The sequence below is a fragment of the Malaya genurostris genome, chromosome 3, assembly GCF_030247185.1.
Source record: "Malaya genurostris strain Urasoe2022 chromosome 3, Malgen_1.1, whole genome shotgun sequence".
Classification (NCBI taxonomy): domain Eukaryota; kingdom Metazoa; phylum Arthropoda; class Insecta; order Diptera; family Culicidae; genus Malaya; species Malaya genurostris.
In genome coordinates, this window is record NC_080572.1 from 214,299,093 (window position 1) to 214,325,252 (window position 26,160).

Below are 26,160 nucleotides of genomic sequence, written 5' to 3' on the forward strand. Positions count from 1 at the left end.
TTCTAGGCTGCATCCATGACGTCACATGGCGATCTTCCATTATCAGATTTTTCACAGCATCAATGTTTTCTGGCAAAACAACTGATTTTGGACGACTTTCTTTGAATTCGTCGGCGAACAACGACCACGATTGAATTCGTTATACCAGTTTTTTACAGTCGCATAAGATGGTGTTACACTGCCAACGACAAACTAAGTTGATTGAAGCACTCTTGCCTTGATTATCCACGACGAAAATGGAAATAAATCATTGCACGAAAATACCATTCCTTTTTTTTTGCTAAGGTAAAGTTTTCAACTCACTGTAAACAAAACAAATAGCGCTCAAATAACAGAATGTTCTGAAGATAGTAATAGTTAAAAATGTCAAATGTTATGACAAATGTCAAATCCACCGGGCAACACTTAGTGTTGCCAAGGTCAAATACATATGTATCAACCTACGTAGTATGGGGAAACATGGCTTGTCACTCAAAAAGAATCTTCATACTGAGTAACTCATGTGAAGATATCAAACAACTCAAATCAACCGTTATAGCATAATAAAAAAAATGTCAAAGCATATTACGACCGCTAGCAGCAGTGATGCTAGTTATATTGAGGAATCAGCCATTGTTCGGACAAGGTTTTCCTTTAATAACTTTTTCTACTAGCTTCAAATTGTTTTGCGATATTCAAGGGGGCAGTGAAGGATAATTTGAATCAAAAACACTTTTTTGTACTTTTTTCCGGAGAAACATAAGAATCACGTTGCGCGGTGAACACGATAGCTCGGCGTAGAATTATCTCAAGGAAAGACCGAAATCAGCATTTTGGTGAAAAAAATAGTTGATTTTCTGATTTAAGCTAGTTATTTTTTTATCTTACTTTTGCTAATTTAGATTTTTTAATTCTCATTCCCTCAATAATAATAAAATACTGGTTGAAATGGCTATTGAATTCACCAATTAAACGTGCTGTCATTCCTTAGTTATGGCACACTTCATTTCCATTCAACTAATTTTTTAGTTGAATTAGAGAAATAAAAAGTTGTTTTCAACCAACATAAATGGTTGAATTGGCTTCTAAAATTTGCAGCTATATGGCGCACTGTCACCGAAAAAACGTTAACACTGTAATGACTACTAGCCACTAAATGGCACACTAATACAAAAAAAAATCAGTTGCGGTTGTCTTTTCTATATTGGCAGATATAAGGTATCAGAGTTCACGTCATTTTTACATATCGGTTTAGAAATTTATATAGGGATATATCGTAACACATGCGAAAAACATCAAAACAATTTGCAAGCAGTTTCAACAAGACTGTCTTTTTAGGTTTTTAATAGATGACACCTATTTCATTTTTGTTTTCTTTGTGCTGTCCTTCAGCAATGATGGTGATAGATAAATAGAAACAAATCCTCTAATTTTAATAACAAAATTAGTTTTCAATGAGAATTTCGTGCTGGATTGAAATATTGCTGGTTTGTGTCCAGGATATTCGCAAACTAAACTCATTCTCTAAAAATAAGAGTTTTTTCAGAAAAGTAAATTCTCAATTTTAACTAATTTCATAGTTATTTTGGAAATTTTGTTGTTAGAATCAACTAATTCAAAAACAGTAATACGAATTAGGCGCAGAGCTAATTTCGGTCGTTCCGTGCTGAAATCAAAAATGTTCTTAAATTTACTTAAAGTACGAGTTATTTCTCCCCCTTTCGTCGTTCTTAAGTTATTATTTTGATTTTTCAACAGTTCATTTTTTAGGTGAAAAACTACCATAATATGAAAATGGAAAAATTTCAAAAACGTAGGGGGGAGGCATTTTATGCCAAGCAAGTATGTATGTATGATTTTGCAGGATCGTGTTCACGGATTTCGAAAAATAGGTTTTTAGACAAACGCGTTTAATTTTTTTTTCTCAATGGCTAAACTGTTTTTAACAAACTCAGATTCAAATTCGATCCGACTTCCGGTTCCGGAATTACAGTGTGTTTTGCACCCAAAAAATGAAAAAAAAAGTTACTCACTTTTCTCAGAGACGGCTGAACCGATTTTCTCAAACTCAGCTTCAAATGAAAGGTCCTATGGTCGCATAGACTGCTATTGAATTTTATCCAGATCCGAGTAATACAAGGTAATATGTGCCAATCTATGAGAAAATACGCACTCAATGTACTCGGAAATTTCCTAACCGATTTTCACAAACTAAGATACAAAAAATAGGTCTTGAAATTATTTGTCCCTGAAAAGTTGATCCTGATCCGACTTCCTGTTCCGGTATTACAGTGCGATAGGTGAAAAATTTTCCATTTCATTAGTATTTTTGCCAAGTGATGGCGAAACGAATGCAAATTTTTATAACACTATCCATCTACTTGGCAGGTCTTGTTAGTTAGTGGATATATAAATCTACTTTGGACGGAGCTACCACGGTTGGCATAAAGTCGTTTAGCTTAATACCGTTGGGCATAAAGGCGGTTTGGCCTAATGGTTATTTGATATAAGGATGACTTGCATAACAGTCATTTGGTATAACAGATCAACATGCTGCTTAATAGAATTTGTTCTAATTTATTGCGATTTTGAAAGGTCTACTGCGGCTACACTCCATCGTTTTTAATGATCTGCTGTCCGGAATTACGACTGAGGGACAGCCTCTAACTTTGGGTAATCCGGGCAAACGACCGCAACTAGACAGAGGTGATTTCTGCGGGGGTGCTGCCATCCGCAGTGACCGGCGCTTCCGATGGTGGGTCGGTCGTCTCGAACTAAATCGTCTATGACGATCAGAATATTGTGCTAGAACCAAGTGAGTTACTTTTGACCGTATAGAAAATTCACACATTTCGTTCGAGTTTTCCTTACAACACATCACTCGATCGAAACACAAACGAAATTTTACATTAGATTAAGATATTACGGGTCCAATTATGATTATAACAAATGGCATTATTCCAAATAACTATCATGCCGAATAACCATATGTCAAACGGTCCGCACCGATTATAGCGAAAAAAAACTCCAAATACGAAGCTTATGTTGATTTCCCAACAACGGTAAAACCGATTTTCTCAAATCTTGATTCAAATTATAGCTACGACTTCCACTTCCAAAAATATAGGGCTATGAGTGTCAAAACTTTCAAACCGTCATAAAAAATGACGATGCAAACCAGATGTATTGAAAATCTTATATGAAAATGAAGAGAAGATGAAGAGCAACTAAATGAAAAGTAATTAAATCAAATCTGAAAATGATGCAACTTTTTATTTAGAGGTACGGTTTATTGTAATTAAAATTTTAGAAAGCGCTAAAATAGTTGCAAGAAAAGTCAAAATAGATAAATCGTCATTAGCAGATGACACCATTTGTAGTGTTTACCATCCTTGATATTGACTTTTATATTTAATTTGTACTTACTTGTTACTACAATCGTAAAATCATGATAACTAAATATACTTTTCGCTACTTCTTATATAGCAAGGTTATACAATCTCTTGGAAAATTGCCTGGTAAAAATTGGTTCCCTACAACTTCTTCCTGGACGCCATTTTTGAACGATGAACGGTTTCCGAATTAAGTCGTTATCTACTCAAACTTTGACTTGATCGTAAAAAAATGGGTAGCGGTAAGCTTACATTTACTGAAATTTTGAGGTCATCACTCGTTGCCTAAAACTGGGGAGATGCACTTTAGTTGATTTTGGGTAGGTTTTGACCCAAAATTAGGCAGCGGCTGGTAAGAGTGTACCTAGAGCCACTTTACCTAAAATTAGGTTATTGAACGGAACCCCAAAATTGGAGGGAATATACTTAAAATTAAGTTGTTTTGCGGTTCTGTGTAGAGTCACTGAAAGCACCGGAATCGACACACTAATGAACCGACTGTTATGAAATTTAAACGCAAGAGAGATTAATTAATTAGTGGCGCTATCTGTTTGTCAGACCGGGAACTTATTGAGTGAAGTATTTGGTTTTATTCCGCAACTGATATTTGCAATTTCCGAGAAAAAAAAACTTCCATAATTTTTATGGGCAGAATGATATGTCTTCCATCATTGTTTCTTAACAATTGGTTTGTGCTAAAGTTGCTAATATAAGTTTAACTGTTGTGGTACATTCTAAAAAATTCAACTTTGGTTGCTTGCCTTCTGTAGCTAACTTAAAAACATTATGCAATATCCTTAGCATTGTTCGATTTGTTTATATATTTCATATACAGTATTGCTACGTTCTCAATTTTCCTATTTTGCATCCAATATCTTAGACTGTTTTTTTTTACTGTCTTCTCGAAAGATTTATTGCATATTTTCTACCGATGTATCCACCCTTCTTCCCTGTTCTAGAAATCCTCGATACTTTCCATTTCCAATAAGCAGTCTGGTGCGTGTTTAACGATTTTTCCAACTCTAGCCGAATTTTCAAACAAGCATATAAATACATTGTTTTAGCGTAGCGGACCGATGCCACCCAATAGGAAACCGATACTAACCTTGCATCCCACTTGTTTTCCACTTGCAGAATTTCGATGGAAACGGCCGGTCTGCCAATACCCGGCTACCACTACATCGCCCCGAATCACATCGTGAAAGCGCCCATTCACTAAGAAAATTCACAGCCAGGCGTTCAGCTCTGCATCCCGTCTAGTAGCAGCATATTTAGCAAAATAAAAAAAAGGAAGAAGTAGGTAGTCGGTGGAAATGGCACCGATTAAAATAAAGATCTCACAGGATCCTGGTTCAACCCTCCCAGGAATGATTACGAACAACATCGCTAGTGGACCAGTGCAACTTCCGTACAGCCACCGCCCAACACGCATGCACTGGTACCCCGTCTCGGTCAGTTGGGAAATGGAGCAAAAATAAAACCCGTACTATTTGCAATATGACGGAATTCAGCAGAATTGAAGAATAAAACACAAGAACTGTAGCAGATTGCTTGTGTGGGTTTCTTTTTATGTTGTGGCATGGGAAAGACAGCAAACAAAAATGCAATGTTTCGTTTTTATATCTAGATTTAAATGCTAACTTTTCTAGGTTAATTCGCTAGTTTTTAATGTGTTTGTTGACATGTTTTTTGCGTACTATTTTTTTTACTATAATATCGAGAAGAATACGAAACAATATTAACACAGCTACTGTAGCAGCCAAAGCTGACCAAATGTGATGAAAATGGCGGATGTATTATGAAAGAATGATAATAAAACAAATACAGAAAATCCCAGTGAATCCCGGAGGATTCCAAAAAATGTCATAAACTCATGCGAATGTAATAGAGCACTACTATTGGGAATGGGTACGCGACGCAAGAGTTGTGTTCGATATGAAACAATGATGGGACAAACATGTACATACAGACAAACAGGGCCAAATGGTTGAACGAAACGAGATGAAAACTGCCAGCGCAGTTCATAAAAAAAACAAAGAAAAAAACATTTAAATAGAAAAAAAACGCGTACTCTTCGTTACTGGGATCAATGGAAAAAACTGGCTATTGGAAAGTGAAATAATAAATTTCCAATGAACAGATAAAAAATAATACCAGAATAACAGAGAGCTAAAACCGGCCGAACAGAACAAAGAAAAAAAAACAAACGCAAAATAACCACTTATTGTAGCCTGAAACGTCGGCAGCGGGGAAAACGCGGATGCAGCATAATCGTCAAAGAGCTTAACATTCAATTATATAGATTGAAACCTCACATATTTTCCCCGTAGCAATCCGTTATAGCCTGATCAAGGGACAAATCCAAGCGGTTTGCTTCAGTAGCCTGTAGAGCAGGTGCGTCTGGTTCAACATCAGAGGATATTGATCCGATAGACGCTTTAATAGCAGGATTTGTTTTCGAGCGCGCACTACTGGTCCCGAAACAACACAGAAAACATCGCTGTTTTTTTTATTAATGTTAATTGAATTTCGGTTCGAAGCTTTAAAATAAACGAAAATTAATTGAGCCGTTCAATTCGCTTTCGGAAAGCGAAGCGTGCTGTTTACTGTCACACATACACTTGGACACACACATGGTACAGGGAACCGAAAAAAAACCGGAAGGAATCGAGAAGACAGGCTTTAAAAAAGTTTCGGTTTTCAATCAAAATTTAGTTACGTTTGCTATAAGCTTGAGCATTTGTTCGAGTAACAGTAGTGCTAGGCAGTAGGCATTGGATGTCGTGCGAAAAAAAGTGACATGTGTCAAATCTAGACTATTGAAAGTAATTAAATAGAAGAATAAAAAAATCCGTATACGATCAATTCAGAACGCGTTAAAAATCTAGTAATAACACATAACAAAATGGTAGAATTCACACATATTTATCGTACATATCGTTTTGAGGGGGGAAAATAATAAAAACTACATATGACAAGTAACAAAACATGTCGTTTGGAAACTAGGCTCTAGTTTTTCGTTAGTTTGCCAAAGGAACGAAAGTTTTCCGAAGTTGAGGAGCATTGAAACATATCGTTGATTTTTTGAGTAGTTAAGCTTAACCAGAAGACCAGGGTTTGGTAGGGTATTGAAAAAAAGCGTACTCTAGAGTAGGTACGGATGTCTGGATCGAATACGGGTGCTTACTGACTTTGCTCGCCGGCAAATTCCTATTTTGATCCAATTGGAACCATGATGGAGATAACGTCGGACGTTGACGAACATTTGTATTGAGTTTGTTTGCATATTCATTCACTTCTTCTTCTTCTTTCTAGTTTGATCCACCATTTGACAGCTCAGTTATGTGAGTCACTATCTCGACTATATGCCCAATATTGATCTACATTATTGGAAAGCACTTTTCAAAAAATTACTGAAAGCTGTCAACGACAGTCTTTCAGCTGTTTTTGTGTGGTTATGTCATGGTTCGTGCTACATGTGTTCGATATTAAAACGTCGTAACCAATATTAAAACTAGTCGATTGGATGGTTTATGTATTTTGCGGTCTCGCGGACAAAAAAAACGTCCTGTATGTGAAATGCAATTTTGTTTTATTAAGCAGTTTATTCATTAAAGCTGGTACCTATTTGACCGAAACGCGATACACCTGTTGTGATACATTTTATGACGATGCAAAATGAGGTGAAATTTTATCGACATGAAACTGCATGCACTCAGTGCACTTTTTTTGTGCACTTAGGTAACCAAAACCACAAACTGATATGGCTCACAAAGTCAGGTACTTATCAACCGATTTAATGCCGTTATTTCACCGTTAAAGTTATATTTATCCAATTCGGTCCTTTCTCATTTTGCCGTACAACAATTGCTCAGGTATATGGACAATAATTGAAAAATCTGTTGAATCCAATCGAGCAAACGAATCTCTTCAACATCAACACAAAACTTTGGCATTACTGCTAAATGATTGTCAGATCGCTCGAAATGATTATCGAAATTTTAAGAATTAGAGCATGAATGGATAGAAGAACGAAAGAAACGAAGGAAATGCGAGAAATGACCGCAAAAAATTGATACATTTCTGTCAAAGCTATATTTTACCGCTGCCGAAATCTAGCCATCTTTCTGCCGACTGGTGGAATTTCTACCAAACGGGTGACAGTTTTTCTATAGGGGAGACCGGGGCGGTAATGGTGATAGGTCAGTCTCATTCTTCCGATGGCCGCTAGAATTTCTCACAAAAACTTGTTAATTCCGTTATTTCTATTTTTAAACATTATTCAGCAATAAAAATAACATTTCACTTACGAAAATATATCAATTTTACTCATCATTTCATAGAAAATTGTTAGTGAATTTATAAAAAGATCAGAAGCAATCTTTAAGAGGTATTGTAACTACATTTTTTCGGGTTTAAAATTATGATATTCTGGCAAGTTTGCCGCCCTAAGCCCGAGCCGCACAGGCCTAGGCGTAAATCAATCACTGGTTAATTCGGAATTTAGTATGATTTCCAAATCGCAACCGGTTGTTCCCACATTATCAGATCAGAATAAATTCAGAATCGGCAAGAAATTTTCATTCGGAATTCCATGTGGAAATCATACTGAATTCTGAATAAAATCCAACTCCAGTGCAACAACTGATTCCTCAAACCGATTGGTTCGGAAATTTATCGGAATTGAGAAAGAAGATGCGAACTGAATTGTCAATTCGTTTTCTTCTCATTCTTTCCCGATTTTTTTTACGTTTTCGTGCTGATTTTCAGTTTGTTTTTTAATAAATTTGTACTACGGTTATACAGAACTAGTAAATAAACTGTTGAAATTCACTAAAAATTTCTAGTGAATTTACAAAAAGGCTTTCACCTTAGTCAGCATCATCTATTCCTCTAGCTGGAGTGTAATGAAATGGCGTAAGTCGCCTAACCTTTACACTAACTCATTCTCCGAAATGGTTGAAGCCGGAGTAAAATAAATGATATTTAAAAAAACGAGCTCATTCATAAAATGAGCGAAAATTCAATGACTGTTATAATGTCCCTGCCTATGTCTGCCAACCGTTTCCGGCACAGAATTTCGCCTAGCGGTTATTATCGGTTCTGTTTCTGTCGGATTCTTGCCATACAAGATTGGCAGAACCGTTTTGAATCGGTTCTACATTTTTAGCGTCTTGGTTATATTTTTTCAATAAAAAGTACATATGAAAGACAATCAGTTATTGCCCTTCATATATACTAATTATATAAAATGTTATTGCCAATAACATTGCGTTCTCACTACCAAGCATACCCATATTACAATCTCATTTACCTCGTCTCAAGATTCGTTTTTTGTAAGGACATGCGAGATTTACGATTATCAAATGAAGTTGAATAAAAAAAAAAAGGAAGAGAGAAATAAACAAGACACGTGCGGCGAGGTAATGACGTAATTTATCCTGGACAATGTTGACAACTGCCGGAATGCAGCCAGCCTTCTGACGGTTGCCAGAATTCCTCACAAGCGGGCAACCGGGTTGATCGAGCGCCCAGAACCGTCAGAACCCGTCATTTCGATAATGTGGGTTGCATTTCATTCAGAGGTTATTTAGATACTGATACTGATTTTCGTTTGAAATTCCAACGATTTAACTTTTCGCTTGAAATTCCAGACGATTTAATTTAATTTAACGAGCTTTCGAATTGCTCAACGATTGTCAGAATGCTGTTCACTAAACATCTGACAGGTTGCGCTTCTTTAACGTAGTTAACACACTAATAACATGTTCACATTAGCACTTCTATCAAGTGATAGACCCGGCGAACGACCATAATTAGGTTGAAGTCGGGTCTAAATAAACGAATAAACGTGCGATTTCATGTCAACGCAAATCACCATTTCTTTACGATAATCGGGATATCATGCCGAATTTTCAAAAGTCGTAACTGGCAACACGGATAATAGCACACATTTATAAATGTCATTTTGAGAGTGATGATAAACAATGCCGTCTAACTGCAAATGAGAGCCTCTCTTTATTTACTTTCTCTTTTGATTATCACGGAGCCATTACTGCAATTTCTTAAAAGTTTCCAACACAAATCGGAAGCTTGTAGTATTAACAGGAAAGTTTTGCGAAAGTTTTCGTTCGGCACGTCAGAAAAGACATTGCACTTCGTTGCAAAACAAAAAGTGTTCTGTAAATAGCAGAAACTTTACGTCTGCTTAGCGGTTCAAATTGAACTGCCGAGTTTAGCACTAAGCAGTTCAATTTGAACTGCTCTGCACTGATGAGTCAAAGACGAAACGTAAAAATAATGAAGAATAAGACGTCAAATATGAAATCAATCCGGTAAATCGTGAAAGAAAAAGTAAACAAAGAAAAACTGTCATTTTCTGTTAGCCTTTTGTCGTGGGACTGTCGAATTATAATTTCAATTTTTTTTACGAATACAGGTGTTCGGAGACCAAAAAATGCGCAACATCATTCATTGCTTGAATTATAATAGAGATCTGTCATGTTATTGTCGTTTTTGATAAATGAAGGCATTCAAAATGTAAACTTTTTCTCAAACGGTGGTATAATTTTGTTCATATGAGAACGCTTTGGCGTGATCAAGTGATGCATTTTTAAGTGCAGATACATGTAAATTTACGTAAATGAACAAAATTCTGGGTACGAATTAACCCCTCTTAGTTAAAATCAAAATGGGGTTAGGTTCATATCGCTGATGGCCGTTTTGCTGAAAGCTGAATTGCTCAAAACCATTTTATCGAAAGTATTATCCGTCGAAAGTCCTCACCTATTGACAATCTAACGCAAAACTAATTTTAGCTGACGCGCCATCTAAGTTTCATTCTTTGAACCTTTCTTAGGATGACGTTTGAACTTTGCACGGGTTCTTATGGGAAACACATTTAATTTCAATTATATTGTAGAATTTTAGGATCTGTTACAAGAACTGTTCATTTGAAAATGTAAGAAACTTAATTTTCTTTCATTTCGTGTAATAATTTTTGATTTTATAAGGTGATATGAAGACAAATATCGAGATCCGGAATTTGTTTCGGTTCGGTTGAGACTATTTTGTACGCTAGACGTATGAATCAAAAGACGGTAAAACACTATTTCTCATCATAGTATCGCATATTTGGTTCGGTTTATGCATCTGTACAGTCCTTCAAGTAACATTTCATGATGTACGCGAAAAATAAAATCATTTGAATATGATCAACACAACATTTTTTCCCATGCTACAGAATCTTAGGAGCTGCAAAAATAACAGAGGTGGAAAATAATTTTTCTTTCACTAAAATAAACTTTTCGCTTGCACAAATGACGTTGTTAATAAGTTATAAATGATTTCACAGGTGGAAATCGTATTTCCCTTGTGTTTTGACAGATAAACATGCAATCATCATCGTCGCACACGTACGCCTCTAGCTGTGAAACACAACGTTAGATCGCCCATGAGCCAGAGTCAGAAAATAATCATCTTCGATAATTGGCACATTGTTGCAAAGCTGATTTACCGGTAGCGACATCTGCCAATGAAAAATGGAACTAAGAAAAGGAGGATTTTTTCGGAAATTTTCATATCGGCAGTAGTGATTTGCAACATGTTTATCGTTTATTCAATAGTACAAATAGATATCAGCAATAAAAGTACACTCGGAGTAGAAGAAAAACGATTTCAAAGTGATTACTACTACTTTTTTTAGTGTAAGCTTTGATTAAACATGGAAAATCTTCAGAAATGTGTGAAATTGGGTAAGGTTAGGTTTAAAAATGGCACCAAACCAAGTTTAATGCTCTATTCTGAATAAACGGTAGATTTCCCACAATGAACTAGGATCAACATTACCACCTCAGAGTAAAAACTTTTTCTTCAACTTCTACTATAATTTTTCAAATGAATTAGCCCGTTTTAGGAAGAAATCGTTAAAAAGGTGGGGTAATTAGAAATTATCCTACCGATTTGACAGCTCTTGCTGAAAGTATCATCTCTAAACAAGCAATTTTTCTAGTTTTTGTCAGATTTTGCTAGATTTTTACGGTTTTGGCCTCTATACGATAGGTGGTGAAACCTTTTTTTATTTTTTTTTGGTCACTCAAAACGAAGCCCGGACAAAATTTCCTTGTGTATAGTAGACTCAGACAAATTTTTGAGTTTTGACAGATTTTTGAAAAAAAAAATAACCTGGCAACTCTGAGAGCCTGGTTGGCAGCTTTCCAGTGACATAAGCTATCCAATATTTATCGTACAATGTTGCTAGTTGTTAGAACTGATCTGACGAAATTACTTACGGCACAGTGGTTTTCGGCGAATTGCCTTAAGACGAAATAACCTTTATGCATTTAATTCTTACGACATTCGTCAAATGTAGAATAACGTCACTTGTTAAGTTCCTCGTATTCTTCGGTGTAAACTCTCGCGACAAGTTGAGTGCGGTCGTGAGTTCTGAGTAACTTGACAACTATTGGTAGTTTGTTCTTTTTGTAATGCCTTTGAAATGCCAAGAGAGGCAATGACATGACAGAAAGTGGACTTTTATAGAATGTAAACATGTAAACAAATCACTGACAGATGTTAAACGACATTCGTTTTCCAACCGGGTAACTAGATCATGGTTTTCAACTGTAATTAAAATTTTCTAATATGTCCAACGCAAGTCATAATAGCCCGATTTTTTTCCTCAGAAAGAGTATGTAGCAAAAAAGAAAATCGCAAGTGCCAAGTTTGTGTAGGGTATGAAAGATTAATGTGGCCCGATGCATATATGCGCTAGTAGTCCACTGAATAAACCAAAAGAAGAAAAACCACCAGCTAGCAAAGATATCGAGCAATTTTGCCACCTTCCGGCGTCGATTATGTTACGGAAAGGAACTAAAACAAACAAAAAATGCTTCAATTCAAAATGAACTATAAGAATTTACCCAACACTGGTCCTGCCGTGATCTCTGCCAATCCAAGCGAAAAACGAACTTTTTCCCAAGTCAAGTCAGGGGACAATTGTTGAGCATAGCAAAAGAAAAACATGTTGCCGAACTAGAATAGAGCGGCTGAAAGGGTGTTCGTTTTTCCTGTAGAGTTCACTGTAGCCGCCAAATTTACATACACACAGCCACACACACATACACGTATAGTAGTGAACAGGTAATGAGCAGACAAACGGTTTTTCACAATTGAACGAAGAGAACAGAATGTTGAAGAAGCGTTATATATTTTGTATAAACTTATTTAGGATTCTAAACGCATTCAAACGCGAATGAGAATTAAATGATAGAGACAGTCTTTTGTGAAAGCTTATTAGCGTATCAGAGTAAGAGTTAAGCTTAGAGAAATTAAAAAAAAAACAACATAAAAACAGGGTGAACTAGTGAAACATAACTCAATCACAATCGCGAGATAACTCATTGGTGGATTGCTCTAGATCGAAGATACTCTAGCTGAAAAATAGCGGTACCCAAAGAGGCAGTGCATAATAACTTAGTGAAAAGCTCAAGTAGATCGAATTTATTTAACCCTAAAGACTATCACGACTTACCTTTAATCATATCCTTAAAATAATACAGACAAGCAAAAACAAACAAAAAACCAGGAAAAAGCGAAGAGAAATACCACATTAAATATATCGAACGGTCTTTAATGAAGAAAAAAAAAACAATACATTTTTCAGACAGGTTGGCTAAATCGATTTTTCTATCATATTCCCACATATCATAGTAAAATCTATGTGAGTCCCTTTTTCCCGAAACTATTTATAGCAATCACCGGAGAGAACAAACGGCGCGTGCAATTCCCGCACGGCGCAATACTTGTACAGAAAACAACACACGAACAGAACAACAATCTTCTTACCTGACAAAGAAGAGAAATTCCATTTGGTTTCGTAAGAACAAATAATAGATCATAATGAAAAAAAAAAGTTGTACAAAATAAGCCAATCCGAACAGATGAAGACAAAAATTAGAAGAGATTCGAATATCGAATGATATCAAGCAGTACCAAAACAGACGTAGATTAAACAAGTGAACAAGACAGACATGATGCTGCACATGATTTCAAGTGAACCGATTTCAATTGGTACTGTATAACACATATTGACTAGGATCAAGGATAGTTAAATCAATTCACGCCTGCAGACCGACTGCAACATGCAACGGATGACTTCGGATTGCAGTTATCGTCAGTAAAGAAAATAAAAATAAATAGCGAACCCTGGTTAGTATATACGAAGAAATACATTAAATTGTCAGTCTCACTCTATCTCTCTCTCTTCCTGTATCTACTGGCAGGCCATTAACAGAGCCTAAAATGCCTGATTGAATGACGACGATCGGGAAGTGGCCGCACAGGCAAACAGTTCGTCAGTTTTTTTTTGCCTAATTGAATGGCATTACCTGATTACAGACAGTACCCTTAATCTATACTGACACAACACTGTTACATGCCTTCTAAGCGAGCTGTTAAATGGTTTGATGGCACATATGCGAAGCTAGAACCGTTTGTCTGCGCTCACAAGTTTCGTTCATCTAAATGGCATCACGCGGTGTTTGGCGAATTTTTTGTCGTGAATACGACTTACTTTACTATGGGGCGCCTTTTCAAAATTTACCCTTTGAGAGAGTGATAAGTTTTTGATTGTGAATATCTCTTGTTATACTTAACGCAACAACATAATTTTTTCTCCATGCTATCAGAAATATAATCAGAAATTGGTGAATAAATTTTCAACAGTGTAAAATTGCCATAAATAATTCAAAAACTATGTTTTCTCAAACTTTTGGAAATAATGAGGAAAACTCACCACGTTCGCTTGCCTTTTTCGCACCAGGACGACGGTTTTGAGGCAGTCAGGCACATATCAGTTCCCATGTTCTACTGGCCGAGTGTAATAGCTAAATCTTGACCGAGGATTGTTATTTTTTTCTAGTAAGTCAGACGGAACTGAATATCGTGTTGAAATTCTTTCACCAAAATCAGTAATTATGGGGTGGTAAACCTAGATTCTGGTCCACCTGAATTCTGAAGTTGATTTTAAGTTCCAAATTTAGTTTCATACTTCTATTTCAAAATTTAGTTCCAGATTACAGGTTCAGCATTTTAACTATGAATCCTATTTCTGGATTTTGAAACTGGTTTCAAATTTCGTTCCTTATTCAGGGATTCGAATCAATCCAGAGATATGATTTAGGATTTTATCATCAGAATTAATAAACAGAATTCGGGATATGAATTTTAGATTCTGAAACTAAATATTAGGTAACCTTCATTCAATAAATGAATTCAAAACCAGAGTTTAATTCCTAAACTATGTTTCAGAATTTAATTAATAAATTCAGTTTCAGCATTCATTTCCAGAATTCAGAACCTACATGTTGGAACAGTGAATTGTGAACAAGATTTCTGGAACTAGATGGTGGAACTGAATTCAGTTCCTATATTAGGACTTGGAATTCAAGTTTAGAATTTAGTTTTATAACGCAGTTCAGAAAATTCTAAAAATAACTTCAGTTCCTTACTTCTAGAACTAGATTTATGACCTGAGTTTTTGATCTAGATTTGCAGTTGAATTTGGAGCGTGCCCTAGATGTTTATTTTAGTTCTTGAATTTTAACAGTTCTAAACATTACACAAATTACACAAAGCGGTTTTTCAGAACCACTAAAGTATTTCCAAAAGAATTTGTAGTATAGATGCATCGTTAAAATTCTGGAAGCGAAGCAATGAAAGTTGCAAAATATACACAATCTAATACGAATGATTATCTTTTTATCCGGAAGTGAGAAAGAAACATGTCAGTTTTATTCGTATTCACGTCCTCCAGTTATGTCTGTGACATTACCCACCCGCCTTTTTTCTATCAGTTAGTGTGAAATATGTAAAGTTAATGAAATGGGACTTCGTTACCTAAAGAGCTACCCGAAATCCGGACAAATTGAAATGAAAGATTGGAGGAAATTACGCGAAAGAGTCAGGACACTTTTATGACGATTCGACTCTTTCAAATAGTGAAAAGAACTGTTCAAATTTTTCAGTTAATAAGGTCGATGGTTGATTTTTCAATTTGTTTTGCACTCTCAGAAAAACAAATCAACTTCTGTAGAGAGCTTTGCGATAGGACCCCTCGATGAGCTTCGGTTCACTGTCAGTTTCTGTCTGTTGGACACAAAACAACAAGCGTCTGATAGTTAGATGCGTCGTAACTATGACAATGATTGTTTATGTTTGAAACAATTCCAAGTTACAGTATGAAAGATATTGAGCAATTTTGTTCCATATCCAGTGATTCTTAAAATAAAAAATCAAAAAGTATTTAGAACTGTTGCTTAGAATATGTTTAGTTCGGTAATGCATCATCCCACGAAGCATACAAGTCAATTGAAGCAAGAAATCATTATGTGCTATATGTAAACATATGTTTGCTTCCATTCTAATTTGTATTGTTTCCATGACATTTTGTCGGAACTATTAACGAAGGGCCAACAAAATTATATTGGTTCACGATTACTGACCCAACATTTTTCAATGAATCGTATGGGACATTGTAATATTGATAGTTTGTCTTTGGTTTAACGTCACCAGCAGAGTTCATATTTTTTGCTGTGTGATTGCAAGTTAGAGTCAAACGAAATCGATTCCTTCTTCATTATGATTTTTCGAACATTGTTCTTGTTAGAAATGACTGACAACACGATTACAAGTGCACTGAAAATAATTTGCACGCTAGCATCACATGGAAAGCATTTGAACTATCACTACGTGTAGAAAACATGAAATATGTGAAAATATACACTTAACCCATGAGTGTAAAAACTGTTGATACTTAGTGAAGATCATGCTACATTTATCCCATTTATCTCTAATGTACATCAAAACGATAGGATATATCGTTTTTTGTATATTCTATGAGAATTTCATATGAATGTCTCATTGTTTTCCATGTAGATTTCAGCTGAAACACGGTTGACCGAATTAATTGTACATTTGTGCTGTACTCATTTCCACTATAAAATGAAGTTTTTAACAGATGTAGTTCGATTCAATAGCAAAACACATCACATCCAAAGGAAAAATACATCAAAGCTAAGTGAAAAATAATCTAATCTTGCATCTTAGCGAATTTGCATATGAAATCATAAAATAAATCGCTTTGGTTATGTATTGAAATGAAAAAAGCATATTAAATTGAAATGCTATTTACATATGAATCGATTGTGCGATTTTTTATCAGTGTGACTGCATTACTAGGCAATGTAAAATGTACTGGTGTCTACCGTAAGCCATTTTTATGCAGTTTGTAATTTTCTTACGCAATTAAGTACAGCACCCAAGCCTGCTGTGTATAAAGATCGGAACAAAACAGGGCTCAAAATTTTATTACATAGTTACAATGTGGTGTTTTACGGTATACAACTTAAATTTACAAATGTTCAAGAATTTCCAACATGATGAACATGAAATAAAACTTTGTATTTAGCAATTGGAACTAGACGTGTTTTGATGGGTGGTCCAGCAAAGGCAGATGTTTATGTTTCTCTATTCTGCTTTTTTATAAGACAATGGCATTCACTGTCACACGTAGAAGAAATGTGATCTTCATCCGTACCTCATAGAGTGAACTGAGTAAATCAATTCGATGCAACGTTTAACCTGTAACGAACAAAATGTCGACAGTCATTGGAGGAACTTGTACTCGAGGTCAAGGGTGCGAAAATTTGACATTTCTCTATACTGTTACCAAGCATAAGACAGTCACTGCCAGCGATACGCGCAGCTGCCACGTTCAACAGTAGCCAACACGCAATGACACGAGAGCTTGGCGCAATCATGAGAGCCATGACACACGACAGCAATATTGAGAGCACGACAGCAATTTTGTCGCACTCTCTCACAGCAGTCAAAGCCACAGCGTTCGCTTTGTAGTAGTGTAGGTACATACTGGATAAGTAGCTGCTTTGTTCATTTTTGGTCACGGGTTTCGAGAATGTCACGAGCTCCAAATGACATGACATTTTCATAACGGGACTGTCATATCCGCTGTGATCGATCTGTGGCGATGAATTGAATGCGAACGGCGGTGTTTTTATTACCGGTTCAATTTCAGTTTTGAACAAATTCAATCACCAAGCTTGTTCATGCAGATGTTTCAAAAACATTACAACTATTTACTTAAATTCCATACACTAAATATCAGGAGCGCAGCTTTTGCATTTCTAATATTACGCAAAAGCAAGAAATCTTGCAGCAGAGACAATAAGTTTTTCGCTCCTATTACTTCTACAATTCTGGTTCATGCTAAACGGGGTTTAGTTGTTTGATCGAAAAAGTACATCCAAATTCTGGAAGTCAAAGCATTTACTTTGCTTTTCTCACTGAACCGCTTCCTTCCAACTGGAGTGCAGTGAAATAAATCACGTAAGGATACACAAAAAACCGTCTGCATTGGAAAGCAAGACTTTCTTGTGCATGTCCCCCTACACCTCATGAGAATCGACATAAAACGAATTTCAAAGATAAGCCTTGTTGGCGACTGTCTCTCGAAAGTTGTTGAATTTGAAAGGAGTTACTGTTTATTGTGGCTATCCATTCTCAGATTGAAAAGAGTAGAACAGCTATCGATGAGAGCAAACGGCGACATTCACGAGAGAAAATGTCATGAAACCTATGACATTTTTCATCGACTGCAGTCGTGGCCAAATACAATCGGCGACTGCTGTCATTTGCGCGGTTTGCCTGTCTCAACAACGATTATTTCAGCATCAAACCAAATAAGTAGGGTAACGCCATTCATCTCAGCTCCATTAGTTATCTCTCGTATACGAAAACCATTAGTTTTGTTGTCCCTGTTCAATAGATTGACTTCAACAGTAAGATGGAATTAGAAGCATTTGCTTCGAGTTTTCGCGTCACTATAACAGCTTTTCTGAGGTATTGCTTCTTAGAGCCGAAGCAAACATATTGTATCCGATTTTATGCTAATCCGTTGATTGAAAGTTGAGTAATCGGCAAAATAAGATGACGATTTACTTTTGGAATGACTATTGGTACAATAGCCCTAGTTGTTTAAAACCGAAATATCACAAATAACAAAATATACTTACTTTTAACTAGAATATGGCAGTTCCAAACAAATGTTGGTTGATTCTAAACAAAACATTGGTTGAATCAAACCCGAATTATTATTGGGATATATTTACTTTTACAATATTTTTTCTGCGTGTGAATGGGATTTTCACAATTCATAATTGAGAAGCATCTAGGGATGTCGGATTTTTCGAATTACTCGATTATCCAAGAATCTTAAAACTGTTCGATTAAATTTTAATCGATTACTCGATCAATTACTCGGTTCTTACTATTGCATTATTCAAATTATTCGATTAGTTTAAAATTCGAATATCAATTTCAAACTAATCGATTTAAAATTTCTCGATTATCTGAATTATTAATCGATTACTCTATTAATCGATATTACGACATCCCTAGAGATGGAACAAGCGGGCAAAGACTGTTACTGATATTTCGGGAAGGCACTCTTCAAGATACTATTTGCAATTTTCGAAAAAATGCAAAAGAAGTTTTCTCCGCTATCATTTAAAGAAAAAAATCTTTAGAAAAATGAGCTACACAGACTTCACTTCTTTTGTCGTGCACATATTTGGAACAAGTAATTGAAATCAGAGCTACTTTGCAGAACTTTCTCAGTCAACACGTCTAGAATTTGATTCGGAACTTAGTATGATTTTCAAATTTTCAGATTTACATCCGATTCCGAAAGTTTTGTTTGTCTTTAGCAAATCAATGTATTCTAATTTAGTTCTACATTGCGGATGGTTTTCAATCGAATTTTCGGTTCAACTGAAATCTATTTCATAGTACTATTGATTTACATGCAGTGAAAATTTCATATTTTTTTTTCTGTGTAAATAAACTGATAGTTGAATTTCCGTTTAACGACAACGGAGACCCGCTTGTGAGGAGTTCCAGCAGAAGCCTAGCTGCATTCCCGCTGCTGTCAAAATTGCCTAGGCGAAATAGTGCCATTTTTTCGTCGTTCGCTTTTAGTATTGAAAATAAAAAAAAACTTTTAGTATTGAAAATAAAAAAAAACTTTTAGTATTGAACATTTGCATTCGTTTCACACTAATTTAGAAAAAAATAGTCACTAAACAACTAAACGAATGGAGTAGGCATAATAGATAAAATCAATTGAAAAGATTCAAAACATCAAACTAACACGGAACAGACGATCTACGGATTGACGCCTTGCCAGGAAAGAGAGCTCGAATTCGAATTAGTTTCCTGCAAACTCGATGAGTGCAGAGTGAGACAATGTAATGCTAGCCAGGCGAAAGTGTAATATTATTATCGTAAATATATTGAAAAATCTCATAAACATAAGATTAATATTTCGTTTAAGTACGCGAAAAACCTAGGGCAAAATGACGTAAGAGTTAAGACGAAAAAAATATCGGAAAAAGGGATCAACAACCAAAGAAATAATCTTTACTATATAAAAACAAGCAAGCAAGAGGTGAGAAAAACATAATAACAAGAATCAGTGATGAACGCTGAACTCATTTGAAAACATACAAGATTGAGGGTAATTAAAAAATGAATAAATGTATAATTTTAGAATTATATATTAACAAATCTTATATACAGCACTTACAACAAATAAAGTGGAGGAAAAAGTGAAACTGAATACTACATTTAAAAAAAAAACAAAGAAACAATTCATCGTTTTACGTTCAAACAAAAGTGGTTAAGTGCTACAGGCTTCGTTCGATGGTAGTCAAATTAGGAAGACGTGTAGATTACACTTTTTGTTTATTACATGCATGATAACAAATAGGGAAGCGAATTCTTTGTTTTCTCATTTTTCGAATAGGTTTTATTTTTATTTTTTTTGTGAGATCAATCGTTTTCATTACTGTCTCTAATTTGTACGGTATTTAATTTTACACGATCCGTATGTTGATGGAACAGGCAGAAACACTCCCGCTTTGCCAAGGGGGAGCAAAGGGGAAGGAAATTTAGTATGGAAATTTAAACCGGATCTACCGGCCGAAATAAAAAAAAAACCGAAACTGCTGAATGAGATACAATTAAGTGAGTAGCCAGAAAGACATGTGATGAATTTTTATTAAAAAAAATCATTCATTTCGTTTTTCGCTAGAACGCATAAAGGGCTGTGATTTTAGTGGTAGAAAATTTGTTGTTTAAAGATGGAGTAAATTTTGTTTATGACTCGAGATATAGAAGACAAAAAAAAACGGAAACATGCAAAACGTGGAACAACTAATGCTAACAAAAAAGGGAAATACTAAGAAATTATTTTTTAAAAGAGGAATAAAAGACAAAAACGGGCCCGGCCAGTCTTCGGCAATGGACCGCGTTTAGAACTAAGGTGCTCTTATGACTAAAAAAAAACTGAACTACTTAAAAGTGCAAATATTTCTTCACCAAATAAAAGCAACCACACTCACACTTCTTCTGCAGCGTGTTACAGCCAACAAATTCCACAATACGAATATCCAGGCCACGCCAACACTGTCCGAGAACTATCGATACAATCAAATAAAGCCGCCGATGCCCGCGCCACCAAGCCAAGCAATATCTAGAGAACAAACACTATTTGAAGCAAAAAACAAAATGGTAATCAAAGAGTCAAAAAACATTGTTTGTTAACACACATCTAAACCACGTCCCTTTATGTGTATTTTCAAATGCTTTCAATATTTTGAGTTTGTTGCTTTCAAATTTTAGGTTTCGCGAGAAAAGTAATATTTCAGAGTGTTTTTTATTGAAAATATAGTTATCATTCGGTATCTCGACGAGATGCTTCCAGTTTTTATTTAGAAACCTAGCGTTCGAAGAATAACTGTCAGCGTAACATGACGAAGAAACAGAGTTAAATTAAAACACATGTTTCAAACAATCTGAAGCAAATAAGGTGAAACAATAATTTAGAGGTCTTCCCAGTTTCTGACCCCTTTGGAAAATTTCCGGTTTGTCAGTGCCGAACTCAAGCCAAATTTTCTCATATGAAATGAAAATACGCATACAAAGTAATGTTTATTGTTTGTCACATACTCACATTCATTAGATTCAGAGGATACACTCACACCAACAATATCAATCACATAATTACACACATTTTGTATAATCGCAACGATAAATCAAGCACTTGAAACAGTAGAATTATCTGTTTGTTTATCATCCCGTTTTTTCCTATCCTAGCCAATATGACACGGAAGCTTTCTTGCGAAAGAAAACCCGGCCAATTGTTTATACTGCGAAGCAACATAACCTTTCTTCCTTCACATGTAATCTTTGCCCCTTATAATGCAAATAATAACAAAAAGTAATAATAGCAAACAAAAAAAAAACAAAACATGAACAACTGTGTGCCAAATTTAAGTGAAATAATAAAACTATAATTAACTCTTAGAACTGCTTATTGTTTACGAGCGAAAATAAAGCAAAAAACAAAACTACAAAAAAAAACTGAACAAAAAAAATCTAGTTTGTTAATGTTTAGTGAAACTTGAGATTGAAGTTAGTTCTTTTTATATGAAGTAAAACAATTATTATTACATTTATTAACTAGTAGTTAATAACTGTGACGATACGAGAAAATGCAAACAAAGTAAGTCACATGATGCTCGTGGCGAAGATGGTATGAAAAGAAAGTAATTATTGCTCATTTTTTTGCTTATTTATACTCGTGGTAGGATGCAGGTTTCTGTTTTCACCAAAAAAAAATCACTTACACACATATATAAACACTCGTGCATCTTTAGACATTCGTATGATAGACACATTCACATCCACACAGACACGCGTAAGTAATGTTTCAGAAACAAAATTGCATGCAAAAAGGCAAACACTTTATAGAAAGTGGTTAAATTATAAATTGATGAGAGAAAACGTACTAAAAGTGTTTCTTAGTTTATCGCAATTGAGACTGATTTGATTTCGAAATTATCATAATCATATGTTTTTTTTGTTTAGTTGTAAGATTCCAATTGATCAATTAAAAATTGACAAAAAATCGATCGTACTGATTATCGTTTCGTTCATTTTGTTCGACAAATCAATGTTCTAGACATTATTTTACATTGTAATCAAACTAATTTAAGTGTCTTAATAATTTAGCAAGCATTAATTATACTATATACACATTTTTAAGCAATTTATGAATAGAGAATATAAACTTTTAATTTTTTAAATCACACAAACGTTACTTTTCTTTCTTTACCGTCACCCATCCTGATTTCACCACAATGTTTTCGTTTTCCGGGCAGCGGGGTTCAAGTCATGGCTTAGCAAAGACGAAACCCGCCTTTCGTTCGATCTTATCGTTTAGCGATGCGCATGCGCGATGGTTCGTGTGTCAGTCGGTTCGCACCCGGAGTTACCGGTTCCGTTTTACTTGTTTTGGTACCTTCATTTGTCAACCGGTCTCACCACACCTGTGTATGCTAGTGTAGTACACAAATACATAATTCAATTATGATAATAAATAGGGACAATCCGTACTGTTTTGTTGTTTGAAAGCGCAGAAAATATGTAGAACAAGTGAGAATAAAATAACGTAAATACCTTTAGAACAATGTCATTTTTTCCACATAGGAACGTATAAATGTGTTACAAGTTTATTTTTTTTGTGAAACTAGAAGTCTTGATAAATAGCCAAAACCAGATTCCATGACGTTGTCAAACTTGATATTAAAGTGAACTTGTAAACGGGCAAAACCTATTTGATTCAGTGTACCAATAGATGTAATTTTTGTAACTTTTCACAGCAGAGAGCAAATAATCCCAATTATAACAGACACTTTCACGTTAGTATGAAAAAAAAACACACACACGCGGAAGATTTAAGCAACAGTTGTAATAACTATTTCTCTTGCTCTTTTGTATCGTTACACTAACACCTAGGAGAAATAATTTGTCACTCTCATAACCCTGGAGTACACACGCATACTTACAAAACACACTCAAATTGTGAATCACACAGCTTCACGTATATTGATTAATTACTTAATAAACAGTAAATGGGAGATAAACAAGTTGTTCAAGCGAGTCGTATTATTATGGGAAAATTTACAAGAGATAAAATGATAAAAAAAAACATATATTAAATTTAATGAAACAAATGTCATAATTTACAAATGAAGCTTTACATTTAATTGTAATTTTTTATATTTATTATACATATATATTAGGTGATGAGTCAGTAATGCAAAACACAAGTAAATTAATTATATAGAAATTATATGAATAATTCAAACTTAGACCTGAAGTAGCTGCTCAGCAGAAGTATCGATTCGATCAGTATTGAAAACAAAAAAAAACACACACACTCACACACGCGTTTAGCAAGTGGTGAAGCAAGTATTAAATTCAAATATGATTAAAACGTATGACACTCATACAGAACAGAACGTATTTAGAGTTGACTTGAAACCAGATATAGTGTTAGAATTGATAGTTTTATATAGTGAAATAAATGCGCAAAGAGAAAACAGCTGACACTCGAGAGTAGAAGAAAAATGAGAAAATGGTATGCCTGAACGATACACAACACAGAAGAGTAATGTCGTCGCCGTTTGGAAAATAACACGATCTTGCAGCAAATTAAGAGTAATTTACTACCATTTTGGAGACAGTTTTTAACAAAACACAATTTTCAGTTGATGCCAGAAAAAAAACAAACAACAAATAATTATGCTATTTACCGGATACTAAGTGAAAAAAGTGAAAAACCTAGATGAGGGACTAACAACACACGAACAAACAAATAAAAAAAAAAACGGCAAACAAGATAAAATAATACAGGAATTTTTCAGGCCGATAACTTCTACTTACAACCAACCAAAGCAAAACACTTATCGTTTAAGAAGTGTCGGGTACGGATTTGGACAAGCAAATCCCAAAACCATGCATTTTTACTAGCGTAAGCCACTGCAAATTTACAAAGCCTTTTGAAATGTTCAATAAACGATTCCAAAATCGGAAGTTTTGCCAAAACTCTTCAAATCGACACAGCAACCGAACGAAAAATGTTTTTTCTCTATGTCTGCAAAACGTTGTTAAAGTAATTTTGCACCCAAACACACTAAGCGCAATTGACGATCCACCAGTTTACATATGCTTATTCGAATTTCGATAATCCAGAGTCAGTGTTTTTTCTCTCTCTCACACACACACACACTCTCTTGCAAAGTCAGTTCAATAAATGTCGAATTTAAACACTTTTAAAAGAGTTGGCCAAACAAAATCGGATCCAAAATCGTTAAATAAATGTGATTTTTCATATCGTTAATAATTGAACACAAGAACACATTCATATAATTGTAAGCACTAACACACTTTAACCATGCCAAAGTAAACGAGATTCAGATTTTTCCAGAACAAAACGTCAACCTTAAACCACTAATCTACCCATACAAAACACAGACAACGTATTGGAAGTAACCGGGAAAACCAAAAACCCTTCCGCTTATTAAAAGACTTAACCTCATTTTTCCTTATCCACGAGATCCCTCGAAAAGCTTGTCCAGGACAATTGCATATCCCAACTGTCTACTTCAAACTTCCGCAAACGCCGCATTTCAACCGCGACGGCCAAATTTACCGGGATACGACACCCCCCAACAACAAGCATTGTTCGGGGGGAAGCACGACGGGGTTGACACAATTCAACAATACTAACATGTAATGGAATGCAATGCAAGGCAATCATATAACTAGAGCTTCTTTTTTAAGGGAATAATACTAATGTCAACCGCAGAACGTGAGCGTATGTAAGAGGTTTACTAGGCAAACAATAAAACGGATCTTCAGATCATGAACAAATGAACCAACCGATAGGAGGGTGAAAACCAAGATAAACGCAATAACGGGTGGACAACATTGTGTTAAACCAAGTTGCACACACAAAAAAAAATACACTTAACCGTACAGACGAGCGCGCTTGACGTTCAGACACATACATACATAAACATACACATGCGAAAGAGGTTGATCCGTTACGAACAGACAAAACCAAGCAGCAGGAAATGGAGTGTAACAGGAAACATAAAATAAACACCCGATTATCGTGCGAAGAGGTAAATAATTGAAGAAAATACTTTATATGATGTATATTTATATTTTGTAAACAATGGGTAATTAAATGACAAAAACAAATCTAAACGGAAGCAACTACTGTGTATTGTTGAATGGACAAGAAAAATGATATTAGTAATAAAGGAAGGAGAAAAAAAAACATGAACAAGTTTATTTAAATGATGACAAGCCTCTTACGCAGATGTATTGTGAATATGTGTAAGTTCCGAACAGTTCTCCATTATCGGTTTCGTTCAATGGCACGATGCCAAATTCAGTTAAAAAAGAGTGTCATCTTCGTGAGATCGAAGATTAGGCAGCAGGTGCTTCTGGAGTCATTCTTCTCAATATAAGTTTAGCCGTTGGAGGTGTCAGTCATAATGTGCGGCTTGCTGGATTTGCCGTATCAACGGATCGCCTGCTACACCCAGTATTTCAGGGCGACTTTGTTGACCTTCTTCTTACGGAACATCCAGGCCAGATTTGCTAACGAAGTGTCCGATTAAATGTACGTCCTGTCCTTCATTATGATGCATTTCGGCTTCACCAACCATTCGCGGTTCAGCTTCCTAGTGCGGGATTTCGCCATCCTGTTCTGTTTACCGGTTCGGTTAGGCGCCTTTCATGCCTTGAAGACTTGAAGTCCGGTCCGCTTCACTGTCTACTGGACGAATCAAAC

The 26,160-nt window shown here is 35.4% G+C and overlaps 1 protein-coding gene across 4 annotated transcripts in view; it reads left to right on the top strand.

The window, feature by feature from the left end:
* Window positions 1–25,383, top strand: part of LOC131434773 (poly(rC)-binding protein 3) — a 731,715-nt gene extending 706,332 nt beyond the window's left edge. For 3 of the 4 annotated variants that reach the window (XM_058601892.1, XM_058601893.1, XM_058601894.1), the window contains one exon: window positions 4,506–25,383. In XM_058601892.1, coding sequence (XP_058457875.1) covers window positions 4,506–4,590 — 85 coding nt within the window. In that variant the 3' untranslated portion in view covers window positions 4,591–25,383. The remainder of the gene's footprint in view (window positions 1–4,505) is intronic. The other variant, XR_009230388.1, reaches the window with a different exon arrangement.
* Window positions 25,384–26,160: the final 777 nt, after the last annotated feature.